General features: G+C 35.7%; 1 protein-coding gene across 2 annotated transcripts in view; it reads left to right on the top strand.

Annotated features, from left to right (window-relative positions):
* RAB3IP (RAB3A interacting protein) overlaps positions 1–14,541 on the top strand; it is a 44,236-nt gene that overhangs the window by 19,882 nt on the left and 9,813 nt on the right. For both annotated transcript variants that reach the window (XM_049883873.1, XM_049883872.1), the window contains exons 4-6: positions 7,353–7,448; positions 11,373–11,450; positions 12,104–12,307. In XM_049883873.1, coding sequence (XP_049739830.1) covers positions 7,353–7,448; positions 11,373–11,450; positions 12,104–12,307 — 378 coding nt within the window. The remainder of the gene's footprint in view (positions 1–7,352; positions 7,449–11,372; positions 11,451–12,103; positions 12,308–14,541) is intronic.

A 14,541-nucleotide genomic window follows, 5' to 3' on the forward strand; every position in this document is an offset into this window, starting at 1 on the left:
TCATCCAGCTTTCACATAAATATGAAGCAGCTGAAAACCATGGGCATGGGTCAGGCGCACTTTAGTCTTCAAAGTGACATCTTTGCTTTTCAACACTTAAAAGAGATCTTTTGCACCTGATTTGCCCATTGCAATGCGTCTTTTGATTTCTTGACTGCTGCTTCCATGGATGTTGTTTGTGGATCCATGTAAAATGAAGTCCTTGTCAGCTTCAGTCTTCCGTGGTTTATCATATTGCTTATTGGTCTAGTTGTGAGGATATTTGTTTCTTTATGTTGAGGTGTAATCCATACTGAGGGCTGTGGTCTTTGATTTTCATCAGTAAGTGCTTCAAGCCCTTTTCACTTTCAGCAAGCAAGGTTGTGTCGTCGGCATAACGCAGGTTGTTAATGAGTCTTCCTCCAATCCTGATGCCCTGTTCTTCATAGAGTACAGCTTCTCGGGTTATTTGCTCAGCATACAGATTGAATAGGTTTAGTGAAAGGAAACAACCCTCATGCATACCTTTCCTGATTGTAAACCATGAAGTATGCCCTTGTTCTGTTCAGATGATTGCCTCTTCATCTACGTACAGGTTCCTCATGAACACAATTAAGTGTTCTGGAATTTCCATTCTTCACAGTGTTATCCATAATTTGTTATGATCCACACGGTAGAATGTCTTTGCATAGTCAGTAAAACACAGGTAAACATCTTTCTGCTATGCTCTGCTTTCAGCCAGGGTCCATCTGACATCTGCAATGATATCCCTGGTTCCATGACCTCTTCTGAATCTGGCTTCAATTTCTGGCAGTTCCCTGCCAGTATACTGCTGCAGCTGCTTTTGCATGATCTTTAGCAAAATTTTATTGCATGTGATATTAATGATATTGTTTGATCATTTCCACATTGGGTTGGGCCACCTTTCTTGGGAATAGGCATAAATATGGATCTCTTCCAGTCAGTTGGCCAGGAAGCTGTCTTCTGTATTTCTTGGCATAGATGAGTGAGCACTTCCAGTGATGCATCAGTTTGTTGAAACGTCTCAATTGGTATCCTGTCAATTCGCGGAGCCTTGTTTTTCGTCACTGCCTTCAGTGCAACTTGGACTTCGTCCTTCAGTACCATCAGTTCCTGATCATATGTTACCTCCTGAAATGGTTGAGCGTCGAACAGTTCTTTTTGGTAGTGATTCTATTCCTTCCATCTTCTTTTGATGCTTACTGTTTTATTTAATGTTTTCCCTGTAGAGTCTTTCACTTTTGCAACACGAGGTTTGAATTTTTTCTTCAGTTCTTTCAGCTTGAAAGATGCTGAGCGTGTTCTTCCCTTTTGGTTTTCTACCTTCAGGTCTTTGCACATGTCATTATAATACTTTACTTTGTCTTCTTAAGCCACCCTTTGAAATCTTCTGTTCAGCTCTTTTACTTTTTTATTTTTGCTTTAGCTACTCAACATTCAACAGCAAGTTTTAGAGTCTCTTCTGACATCCATTTTGGTCTTTTCTTTCCTTCTTGTCTTTTTAATGACCGCTTGCTTCCTTCATGTATGATGTCCTTGATGTCATTCCACAACTCGTCTAGTCTTTGGTCATCAGTGTTCAGTGTGTCAAATCTATTCTTGTGATGGTCTCTAAATTCAGGTGGGATTTGTTCTGATTTTCTTCAGTTGCAGCTTGAACTTGCATATGAGCAGTTGACGGTCTGTTCCACAGCCGGCCTCTGGCCTTGTTACTTGAGTTAACATTATTAAAATGTGGATCCACCCGTGTGTGTAGAAACAATTACTGTGTTGAGGCTTGAGGATATGCATTTTCAACAAGCACCCCGTTTGATTCTTAAATTCACTGAAGTATGAGACTTTTAAATTCACTAAAATTTGGATCCACCAGCTGCTCCTTGGAAACGCTGTGGGGCAGCTCTCTCCTGTCCTGTAGGGTCGCTATGAAATGGAATCGACTTGACGGCAGTGAGTTTGGTTTGGTTTTTCTTTGAGACTTTTAAGGTGTTAGATATTATTTTCAACTTTTAACTGTTCTTAAAGGAGAATGAAATTGTTTGGAAAATAAAATCTAAGAGAGTGGCTTATAGTCAGAGAAAGTTACTCAAAAATGCACCTGTACCAAAATCCATGTTCAGCTTGGCCCTACTAACTGTAGCTAGAGATGTTTGTAAGCATTTATTATGTTTCTCTTATTAACAAATATCTTTTGAGTAACCAAAATATTCACAACATCGTACTAGTTCTGGTAAGGGGAAAAATAAGTTGATATACCTGTCCTCGAGGAGTTTACTAGTTGGGGATAAACATGTATACAGTGTTTCATTGATTCTGAGTTGTACCTTTCTCCCCATTTTAACATCTCTAAAATTGCTGTTAGCTTGGCAGCAGTCATGACAGTTGTCATTGCCTACTTGTGTGTGAACCTGGTTTTGGGAAAGGCACAAGAAGGGCTGGATGATATAGGATAAAAATCTATGTCTCTATCAATCAGTTTAAAAGGGGTCTTCCTGTAAGTATAAAATAGAAATTTTAAGTGGAAAGAAAGCATTGACAACATTTTTTCTTTCTTGATGTGTAAAATGTATTCAAATGAAGAAGTCTTCAATTCGATGGAAGATACTTGGTCACAGTCCTTTAAGATAAGTCTGAATTTCTTAGCCTGACATTCAAGACCTTTCAGGATTGGCCATAAACCTGACTTTCTGGCATCGTCTTCTTTTAACACCCCTCCCCTCGGGTCTTCAGCTACTGTAAAGCATACTGCTTTATTCCTCCTTTTCGTTTGGCAAATTCATACTTTCTCTAATATGTATACATCGCTCCTGTAGCCCTTATCAAATTGCCTTGTGGATCTGTTTAAAATTTGTTCTGCTTCCTCCCTCATTAGGCTATGACCTCATGAAAAATCGTGAACCAGATCTCATTTCTTTTCTCTGTGTCTAGCACATAGATAGATAAATGTTGTTAGCTGCCCTCAAGATGATCCCTGACTCATAGAGACCCCATGTACAACAGAACAAAGTGTGCCCGGTCCTGTGCCATCCCCACAATTGGTTGTAGATTGAACTGTTGTTTTTTTTTTTGGAATGGATTTCCAGGCCATTCTTCCTAGTTTCATTTTGAAGTTTCACTGAAACCTGTTCATCATCATAGCAGCACACAAGCTTCCACTGATAAATGGGTGGTAGCTGTGTATGAGGTGCATTGGCTGGGAACCAAACCAGGGTCTCCCACATGGAAGGCAAGAACTCTACCACTGAACTACCAGTGCCCCCAGTGCATTGTTAACACAGAATTAATGTTTGTGGAAGGAGGGAATTTTGAATTACTGTATTACAATCAAGGTATCATAATAAAAAGTACAAAAAAAGTTCTAAAAAGTATTTACCAAAGAATAAATTTGACTTCATATATGTAGATTGAGTTGGACCATAAAGGATAAATAATAGATAGATATATGTATTTTTTATTTATAGGGAAGGAGCCCAGATGTATGGGATCAAATTGGGGAATGAATGAGGAATGAACACACCAATTGAAGTCTAGCTTTAGAGTATGGATCAAGAGAAAGAATTCTGATGAGAAACTGAGAACATGTTTTTAAAAAAAAAAAACATGTTTTAGGGGGTCTTTAATATTAGGGTGAGGTTTATGCCACTTTGGTAGTTGGTAGGGAGATATTCAAGAATTTTGCCCTCATGATTGACTTATCCTTTGTTTTAATAGTTGGAATTGTCTCAAGGGGACAGTTAACTTGTTTGGTTTTATATCCTGAGGGCTTACCATCATGCCTGCCTTGCAGAAAATGCTGAATGAATTGACTTAGTTTTTAAATGGTTTATAACGTTGTGAAATTTTAGAGTTTGAAAGGAATTGGCTTTGAATTTGTGCGTATTTGTACTTGCAAATTAACTCGGAGAATTGGGTGTATTTATGATGTCTTTTTATATAAGAATATGGCATGTCTTTCTTCCTGTTTGTCTAGGTTTATTTTCATGTTTTTTGAGAATTTTTAAGTTTTTATTGTGTGTTGTAGTCATTAGCATTATGAATATTCCTTTTCTTCTTAATGATTTTGCCCTATGTTCTATGTAGCATATCAAGATTGAGATGCCTGTTTGATTTTTTTCTGTATTGTGTTTTTTGATATACTTCTGCCCATCCTTTTATTTTTAATCTGTCTGAATCACTTTGTTTTAGGTATGTCTTTTGTATAGAGCATAGAGATGGATTTTGCTTTGTTAGCCAATCTGAAAATCATTTAATTTTAATAGGTGAGTTATGCTCATTTGTATTTATTGATAAAAGTGCTGTGTTTGGGCTGTTCTGTCATAACAGCTTTCAGATGTGTTTTCTGTGCATGTATACGGATCTTTTCACTATGTGCTCCCCTTTTATTCTTTTTAGTATTTAGGAAGGTTTGATTTTCATTCTAATGGTTACCTTTAATCAAAGATATTTGTATATACCCTTAGCCCTTCTTTTTTTCTTTTACAAATTCTTCTTTTTTTTTTTTTTTAGTTGTACTTTAGGTGAAGGTTTACAAAACAAACTAGTTTCTCATTAAACAGTACACATACTGTTTTATGACATTGGTTAACAACACCAGGACATGTCAACACTCCCTTCTCGACCTTGGGGTCCCTGTTACCAGCTTTCCTGTCCTCTCCTGCCTTCCAGTTTTTGCACCTGGGCTGGTGCACCCCTTTATAGTCTTTGTTTTGTTTTATGCTTAGCCTTTCTTTAGATACTGCCTGTGTTCCCTACCAAACAAAAACCAAACCCAGTGCCGTCGAGTCAATTCCGACTCATAGCAACACTATAGGACAGGTTAGAACCGCCCCATAGAATTTCCAGGGAGTGCATGCAGATTCGAACTGCTGACCCTTTGGTTTGCAGCCGTAGGAATTAACCACTACGCCACCAGGGTTTCCTCCCTAGCAATACTAAAATTATCTAGTAACTGTTTCTTCACTTTTCCCCTATCATTTAATTTTAATTACATTATTTTAATATTAATTGTTGTGATCTTAAGTATGTTTAGTTTTGTACTAATTGATTCATGAGCCTCAATTAAGTATCCCTTTTTACTCCATGCTAATGCAGGGTCGCTGTGTGTCAGCAGTGGGCTTGGTTTTGCGTTTAATACTTAAGTAGTTAGTGAGCCTTATCTCGTCCTTCTGTTTGTGTGTGTTATTTTTACATTGCCAAAGCCGATAACATTTACATAGTGTTCTGTCAGCTTGAGTTGTAGTTCTACAGTTTTATATATTTGCTTCTTAGTCGTTAATGTTAAAACTTCTCCAGTTATTTCTTGGTTATCTGAAACTCATTCTCTACTAGATCAATCAAGCAGGCTTATGGAGAGAGATTCCCTAAGGTCTTGCAGGTTTAAAACTCTTTGTGGTCTTTATACTTGAAGGGCAACTAGTTCAGTGTAAAATTCTCAGTTTTTCTTTTTTTTTCCCTCCCTTCAGAATCTTAAAACTGTAACTCCATTCATTGTCTTCTAGCGTAAAGTGTTGCTGTTGAAGTTTAGTACTATTGTGATTTTCCCTTGTAGGTGAGTTGGCTGTGTGTTTATCCTTTTTCTTATGATAACTTTACATATTTCTTTTTAATTTCCCATGTTTAAATGGATTGTATTTTCCTGAACTATTAGGAAGAGGGTAAAGGGGATAGGATAGGGCCAGGATAGATTTCCCAGTTTTAAGTTTCAAGGGCTTTTCCCTCTGTTATTACTGGTAAGGCTCAAAATTTGGTCTATCTGTATAGCCACTTCTGTCTTTCAGAGCTGAGGCTTGAGAAGGTTTTCTCCTCTAGCCCAGTGTTTCTGAGAGCTTTATAGGCTTATCATTTCATTATGAGATAAGTATTTTGTTCTCAGTTCTTCCTGGGATCTGTTTCTTTGGAACCCTGCCCCCCCGCCCCCGCAACCGTGAGCTCCCTGTATTTATTGATCATGTCCTGCTTAATTTGGTTTCAGATTCCAAAGGGGTTCTTTGCTAGATACTCTGAGATTCTTGAGAGCTTAGAGCTTCACACCAGTGTTTGCTGCTGTCTTGACTGCATACACAGGTTTTGTGCTCACCTGCAACTTGTGGCCTCTGAAAACCTTTCCTTTTTCACCTTTTGTTCTCAGATTTTTTCTTCCAGTTTCTACTCTGGGTACGGTCCTTTCATTTTGGGATATTTGTTAGCGATTTTTGGGTTCTGAGGCTTGTAGGATACAATGGCAGTCCCCTTTCATTTTCTGCTGCTCTCTTCTGTAGAGCTGCTCATGCCTCATTGTTGGCAGTTGAGCTACATTCTCTCATATTTCAAGATTTGTGGGGATTCTCTTTTCGCCTAGTTATGTGGAAGAGGTGATTGTTGGATTTTTCTGAGATCCTCGTGGTTATATGTGGTTTTCAGGAGCCGTCTTTGGGGGCTTAAAAAACTGTTCCGCTTTGAGCTTATGTTACTTGTGGCAGAATGATTTGGAAAAGGGTAGCAAGAATGGTTGTACAACTTGAAGAATGTAATTGGTGTTACTGAATTGTACATGTAGAAATTGTTGAGGTGGCATATGTTTGTTATGTATATTTTCACCACAATAAAATTTGAAAAACAAAGCTATTCCGCATGATTAACTCATTATTTTATTAATATAATTGTGACTAATATATATAAAAAAAAAAAAAAATTTAGGGGCCTTGAATTTTTAATCTGTAAGTTTGAAAGGTTAATTTAAGACTACTTCAAAATATAAAATTGCATGTTTTTTAACATCTTAATAAAGGAATTTTTTACATCTATTCCTATTGAAGAGTCGTGTTTAAATGTAGGATGTGATTTTCATCGTTAACTATCTTCTTGACTTTAACTGCTGATACGCCTCGTTTACCTCTGGTTGCAGTGTTAAATGGGTATCGTCTCCTAATGGAAATTTTAGATTAAATAGCAGTGTGGTATGTGAAATGACCTATAAGTAAACAGTTTTAAAAGTAAGTGTGAAAAAAAAAACACCGAACATTTATTGAAATTATATAAAGAAATTCCTTATTTGATGGAAGTAAGTTTGTTTAGATAAAAGATAAAGGGAAAAAAAGAATGAAGTCATTTTATTGTTTATTTTCACATATATATTGCATATTTAATCTTTGGATGTTTGATGAAAGAAATGTGAAAATTTAATATGTTAATTATTTGTAATTCTAGATTCGCGTGACAGTCTTCCACATAGTGAGAGCTAGATAAACATTTCAATGTGACTATTGTAGGAGGGGACAGTATTAATATTTTGTAACTTTATTAGTAAAGATTATATAGTCTTTTGGATATAATTTCAGACTCTGAAAATCCAAAATGAATTTATCAATTTCTTATAGGAACTGAAGTTAAAAGATGAAGAATGCGAAAGGCTTTCTAAAGTACGAGATCAGCTTGGACAGGAATTGGAAGAACTCACAGCTAGTCTGTTTGAGGTTGGTCTGTCTGCATCTTGGCAAGAGCAACATCTTGATTCTTTATATATTGAGAGAATTGTTTGTTGAGGCAATCTTGAAAAAGATATGCTTAGCTCCACTCATATTTATAAGGTCTTTAAGCAAAAAAATGAAACAAAATCTTTAAGAAATGTAGGATCTGTAACTTAAAATGATGTTTAAAGGAAAAAAAGTGAGTTACCCAGTATCAGATGGTTTAAAAATGCATATGTGGAAAGTGAAACAAATTTTTATTTTACCAAGTATTAGGAGCTACTTTAGGGTAGCTTTATATGATTCCACTACAAAGGAGGCAAACCCTTTGAGGTAGTCATCCAATACGGGATGACTTGAGGAATATAAGAAGGCACACTTCTTGTATATATCCTTGTCAGCCTTTGACAGAAACCAGAATTTCTAGCCAGCTAAAGCAGTGTTTCTTAGTAGGGCTGCTATTGGCATTGTAGGAGGTTTAGCATCCTTGCCTTTGCCCAGAAAGTGCTAGTCGTACTGTCTCATCTATTTTGATAATTTATAAATATTTCCAGGGGTTGGGATAGTATTTCATTGGTTAAAAACCACTTCAGTGGAATGTTTTCTTTGGGTTGAGATGTTGAGCCTCCAGAAATTCCTTATCAAAATGCTGATTTATTAATGGAATGACTAATGCCACTTTCACCTATGAGTATTTTCTTTTTCTCCTCCAAATTTATTTTTAAAACTTTCAATGTAATAAACTATTTTAGGGGAAAAAGGAAAAGTGCTATCTTTTGTTATTTTTATTTATGTAACATCTATATCAGTTTTAGAGGATATGCATATTTTCTTACATTATTGTAATCCTAATATATTTTTTTTTCTTCAAATGATATTTTCATTTTGCTATACTAAAAAAAAAAAACAGAAAAAACCCTGTTGCTATTGAGTCAATTCCGACTCATAGCGACTCTATAGGACAAAGTAGGAATGCCTCATAAAGTTTGCAAGGAGCGGGTAGTGGATTTGAATTGCTGACCTTTTTGTTAGCAGCCAGCCTCTTAACCACTGTGTCACCAGGGCTCCAATTAGTACATAGTCATTACTATTTATAAAGATAGTCATAATCTATCAAGTGTATGTTTCACAATTTTTATCATTACAAGTCACATTGCGGTCACTGTCTTTAAACAGGTAGGCCTTTTCATGCTTCCTCTGTTCCATAACCCCTTGTCCTCCCCTCCACCGTTTTGGGGTCATTTTCATTCATGAACATTTTTGAACTAATTCATTTATTTGTTTAGGTAACTAGTCACTTAATAATAGTCACCAGAGAGGAAGATAAATTTAAGAATAGTGGGAAATTAAAAATCTGGAACAAGAGGTGTGTAACTTGTTACGTTTTTTACATAGAAGAGTTATACAGAAACGTAAGACTTTCCCTCCCAATATTGTCTGATATAGAGGCAAATTTTATAATGATAAGTGGACACTAGGTAAGAAAGCAAATATACTAAGCTACTTAACGTTAATTTTGGTGTCCTACCTCACTGTCTTAGTCATCTAGCGCTGCTATGACAGAAGTACCACAAGTCCATGGCTTTAACAAAGAGAAATTTATTTCCTCACAGTAAAGTAGGCTGAAAGTCCAAATTCAGAACATCAGCTCCAGGGGAAGACTTTCTTTCTCTGTTGGCCTTCTCATCAGTCTTCTCCCAGACTAGGAGCTTCTCTGCGCAGGAACCCCAGGTCCAAAGGACATGTTCTGCTCTGGGCAGTGCTTTCTGCTTTCTTGGTGGTATGAGGTCCTCCCATGTTTCTTGCTTGCTTCTTTCTTTTGTATCTCAGGAGATTGCCTGAAGACACGATCCAATCTTGTAGATTGAGTCCTGCCTCATTAACACAACTGCTACCCATCCTCCCTTATTAACATCATAGAGGCAGGATTTACAACACATAGGAAAATCACACAATACCAGGAATCACAGCCCAGCCAAATTGATACATTTTTGGGGGGTCATAATTCAATCCGTGACATACACATGCATATATATCATATATACATATTAGATGAAGTAAAAGGAGAATAGAAGGAAACTTTTCCCTCTCGGTAGCAGGGTGTGAAGTATAAGGAATGCAGTTTGTGCATTTAATGAAAATGTCTATCCAAAAAAATACAGTTTTTGTGTCCCTAATGTATCTTAAGTTTCCAGAATAGATAATTAGCAATATCTAATAACTTTGACAGTGTTTATGCTTTCTTGGAAAGAAAGTGCATTTATCAAAGATGCTATCAGTAGTGCAGTCTGCCGGGCGCTTCTTGGAAACTCTATGGGGCAGTTCTACTCTGTCCTATAGGGTCCCTGTAAGTTGGAATCGACTCAACGGCAGTGGGTTTGGTTTGGGTTATCAGTAATGAGGAAAGTTGTATTCAAATCAATTATTTATGAATTATGAGAAAATGTGCTAAAAGTTTTTCTGCTGTCTTAATTGCGCATTCATGATCTCAATTTATCAGATCTTAAGAAAATTTTTTTTTGCTTGCATTTTCTGTGTGTATGTGTGTATAGTTTTTAAGAATTAAAGGTTATTTTGAATAAACCCAATTTGGACACTTCTGGTAAGCTTAACGTGTAAATTCAAATTAGGAGTTTATTATTATGTATGACAAATAATCTTGAATATAATTTCTTGAATATAATTATACTTTATACATAGCAAAGTTGAATCTTAAAACTATCAAAATATTTACAAAAACCATAAAGTTATGTATTTTCTCCTAATATCTCACGTTTTGAGATAATGTAAAATAAAGCCAGTTGAAAGAATGCTTTACATTTAACATGGAAAAAAAAAGGTGGTTTTAATTTGTTTTATCAGCCTGTTTAATAAATGCCTATGAAATGCCTGGTTTTCTCTCAACAATACTGTGAGTCCTAAGGCTTCATATTGCACTTAGAATTAAATTCAGGATTCTTACCTTGATATTTATTGGTTTATTAGAATGGAATCAGACTGTAAGCACCTTTTGTGCAGGGACCTTGTCTTTTTCCCTGACATCTGATGAGCACCTAGAACAGTACCACAAGGGGATGCTGTGAATAAATATTAAATGAGTAAAAAGGAATTAAATACCTAGCATTTCATATTTGTGGTACTAAAAATTTAAGACACTATTAAAACTCTCGATTTGCCTTTTTACATTGCTCTGCACAAAATGGTCACTTTAATATTTTGTGAATGTTTTCATTGGAAACTAAGGCTTCTCAGCTGTCATGCCTATCAGTACCAACTTAATTGATGTGCTACTATTTTTACGTAGCCCTTGTGTATGTCTGTGCCCTAACTAAGATATTATATAGTGTGACCAAATTATAAAAACCTAACTGCAAAGAGTTGGCGTTGACATTCCTTATTATTTATAAGCATTGATCAGAATGATTGAACAAAACTTGGCTGCCTCAGTGAAGATAGATACTAAAAGAAGGTACCTAGTCCTAACTCCATATAGTAGTGTATCTGATGTCAGCTGCTGTTTTAGTAGTTGACACTGAGTGTAGGTAGTATCCAACTTAAAATGTATTTGAGATGCAATGGACTACACTTAATGACTATACAGTTCCTTTTTGTACATCTTATTGTTAGTCATATATGCTGTATACAGTACTGCAAAATGAAGCTTACTGATGTTATCGTTCTCATACGTTCGCTTGCAGATATTCAGTGTTACGATTTACTGTTCAGAACAATGCCGTATAGCAGGCAATAATGAAAACTAAAAAAAAGAAGGTATTCGACTTAGGACTGATTTGCAATGGAGTTGGCAGAACAGAACCGGGTCGGGGACTCCTTATACTGATTTTCAAGCTAAATTTTGCTAACATATCTTTGTTTCAGTTATAGACAGTGAATATTTTGTTTCCAAATTTGAGATGTTCCCTTTTTCAGGAAGCTCATAAGATGGTGAGAGAAGCAAATGTCAAGCAGGCAACAGCAGAAAAACAGCTAAAGGAAGCACAAGGAAAAGTAAGTTTCTGCTGCTTTTAATGGTATAAAACTTAAAGAAATTAGCGATTATTGTTTTAAAGGTACCTTAACACTTAGTGGATTTTTGTTCTGATTATAAAAGTAGTGCTTATTTTAGAGAAGTTGGAAAACTGTAAAGAAGAAAATAAATAACTAGATATAATTAATAGTGAACATTTTAGTGTTCATTTATGTTAGAACCAAATGATTTAAAGGCTTATGAATCATGTGTTAACAAAAGGATTATATAATCACATTTTAAAGTTGATAATTTTTATATTTTTTGATTTAAGAAAAGCCATGTAAATTTTATTAGATTTTACTGTTTTAACAATGAACTACAACTAATTATAAGCTATTATATTTTGAAGTTTTTGAAATTACACATAAATGAACATTAAACATTTTGATAATTTTTAAAAAGCCATTTGACAGTGTGTATAGCCCCTGAATCCAGTCCATATGGAAACATAAAAAAACTTCTTTTTACTTTCCTTTTATTACTCTGCTGTAAGGCTTCTTACAAGTTAAAATACACATTTAACTTATTTTCTGTCTTTGAAAGAAAAGCGTTTCTACCATATTGCTAACATTTAGCTGCATCTGTCATGAAACATATTCAGTGTACGTGACTATGTTGATTTCTTTTCAAGATTGATGTACTTCAAGCTGAAGTAGCTGCATTGAAGACACTCGTATTGTCCAGTTCTCCAACATCACCTACGCAAGAGCCTCTGCCAGGTGGAAAGACACCTTTTAAAAAGGGGCATACAAGAAATAAAAGTACAAGCAGTGCTATGACTGGCAGTCATCAGGACCTCAGTGTGATACAGCCAATTGTAAAAGACTGCAAAGAGGTAACTCGTCAAGGGCTGTCCCCTCTGACTCTATTGATACTTAGTAATTTTCACCACTGAGATGTCAGTTATGATTTTGGCAGCATATTTTTTTAGTACTAATCATGCAGCATTAAGATGGGGGAGGCTTTATCTAGAGGTTGCTACTTTCAGAGATTCTTCATTTCCATTCTCTGCCTGGCTGACCTTGGAGTACCTGCCGGAAATTTGGTAAGTTTCTTAATCTTGGTATTTCATTTAGGGAGCCAACTGTCATGTGTTGTATAAAGATAGCTTAATTATCTGTCTAGTAAAAATTTATTACTAGTGTGCTCCAGCAAAATATGAATGTAAGAAGTGCATGAAAATCAGGTAATTTTCTTGAAGAACGTTGCATTGCTTTTCCTTAAATTCTGGGAGAAGTAGAATTTTATGTCGGTAATGGTGTCCTAGAGTTAGTTCAGATAATTAAGCAACGAAAAATAGAAATAATGGTAGGCTTATCATTTTAAAAGATAAAAAGATAACCAAGACAATGTACAAATTTTTTGAGCTATTATGAATAAAAATTACATAATTATAATTTTTTTTTACTTTATCGTTGTATACTATGAGAAAATGTGATTTTAATGGAATCATTTCCAGGAAGGTTGATCAGTAGTCACAGTAGCACCCCCTCCTCTGTTTTTTCTTAAAAGCTGTACAGTATTTTATGTTGTGGAATTCAAGTCTTTGGGTACTGTCACTAATTTTTAAGAAACTGGTATGCTTGTTCAGTTAAATTTTTGCGTGGAAGGCGAGAGTTGATTAAACTGCATAACCAAGGTTGTATGTTTTAATTGAATGGTATTTTGTTCGGTTATTAGTAAAATGATACTAGTGACAGTGAAGTTCAATACTTGTTCAAGTCTGAGTGTGATAAAACCTAAAATTCATAGTTTTTTATTAAATATCTAAGAAACTTTTTTAAACCATAGCTTTAATTTTCATTTCTTTGGATTTAAATAACATTTTTAATTACATCGTACAACTTGTATTTTTGCCAGGGCTTCTCAGTATGTTTTTTTCCCCAGTAATGTACGCTAACAAAATTTAAATGTTTTCTCACGAAGCAGTTTAAAGTTTTATTTTTAGCTTATGAAATCTCTTAAAATAAGAATAGACTGTGTATAACTTGAAAATAATAGCTTTTTGCTTTCTAGACATAGCATATATTCTGGTGTTTTGTGAAAGCTTCAATCAGAAGTCTTAATGGGCAAAGAAAATATATAGATTTGACCTGCATGAGTCTTAAAGATAAAACAATCTGAATGAAAATGAAACGTGTTCATGTCTATTGCAAATATGATGGGGGGCCTCAATCAAGACCAGCCAACCAGCCCACTGCTGTCCAGCCACTTTGACTCATATCGATCCCATAGGGTTTCCAAGGCTGTAAATCTCTGTGGAAGCAGGCCGCCACATCTTTCTTCCGTGGAGCCACTGGTGGTTTTTTTTTTAACCACCTACCTTTTGATTAGCAATTGATTGCTTTAACCACTGTGCCACTAGGGCTCCTTTCAATCATGACATTAGAGATATATCTATTATAAGCATGAAGAACGTATATACCCACCCACAACGTAAGGCTTTGTGGTCAATTCACTTAGATTTGAATTTGGACTCTTGGTGTTGCTTTCTTGCTTTGTAACCTTGGGCAAGTTACTTTCTCTCTCTTAAGTCCCAATTGCCTCATCTATAAAACGGGAGGAAACCCTGGTGGCGTAGTGGTTAAGAGCTACGAGTGCTAACCAGAAGGTCAGCAGTTTGAATCTACCAGGTGCTCCTTGGATACCCTACGCGGTAGCGCTCTACTCTGTCCTATAGGGTCGCTGTGAGTTAGAACCGACTCGACGGCAACGAGTTTGGTTTTTAGGTTTTATAAAATGGGAATCATAATATCTCTCTTGCACAGCTGTGAGAATTAAATGTTTATGAATTGGTTTAGCATAGTTCCTGGCACATAGCTCTTAAGACATGGTTTGACTTACTGCCTTTAAGCTATAATCTTTCCTTAGAACACTACTTACCTGCCTTGGAGTTTATGTCCATTATATGATAAGCTTTACAAAGAATGAATTTATATAAGTATTGCTTCTGTGCTAATATTCTTTACCCCTTTGCCTTTAGTTTTGATTCAAGGAATTTATGGATTGGGATGAAAAAAATTCACATTGAGATTGCTACCACACATCTTCAAAGAAAGCCTGTAGGAA

This window comes from Elephas maximus, chromosome 4 (assembly GCF_024166365.1).
Source record: "Elephas maximus indicus isolate mEleMax1 chromosome 4, mEleMax1 primary haplotype, whole genome shotgun sequence".
NCBI lineage: Eukaryota > Metazoa > Chordata > Mammalia > Proboscidea > Elephantidae > Elephas > Elephas maximus.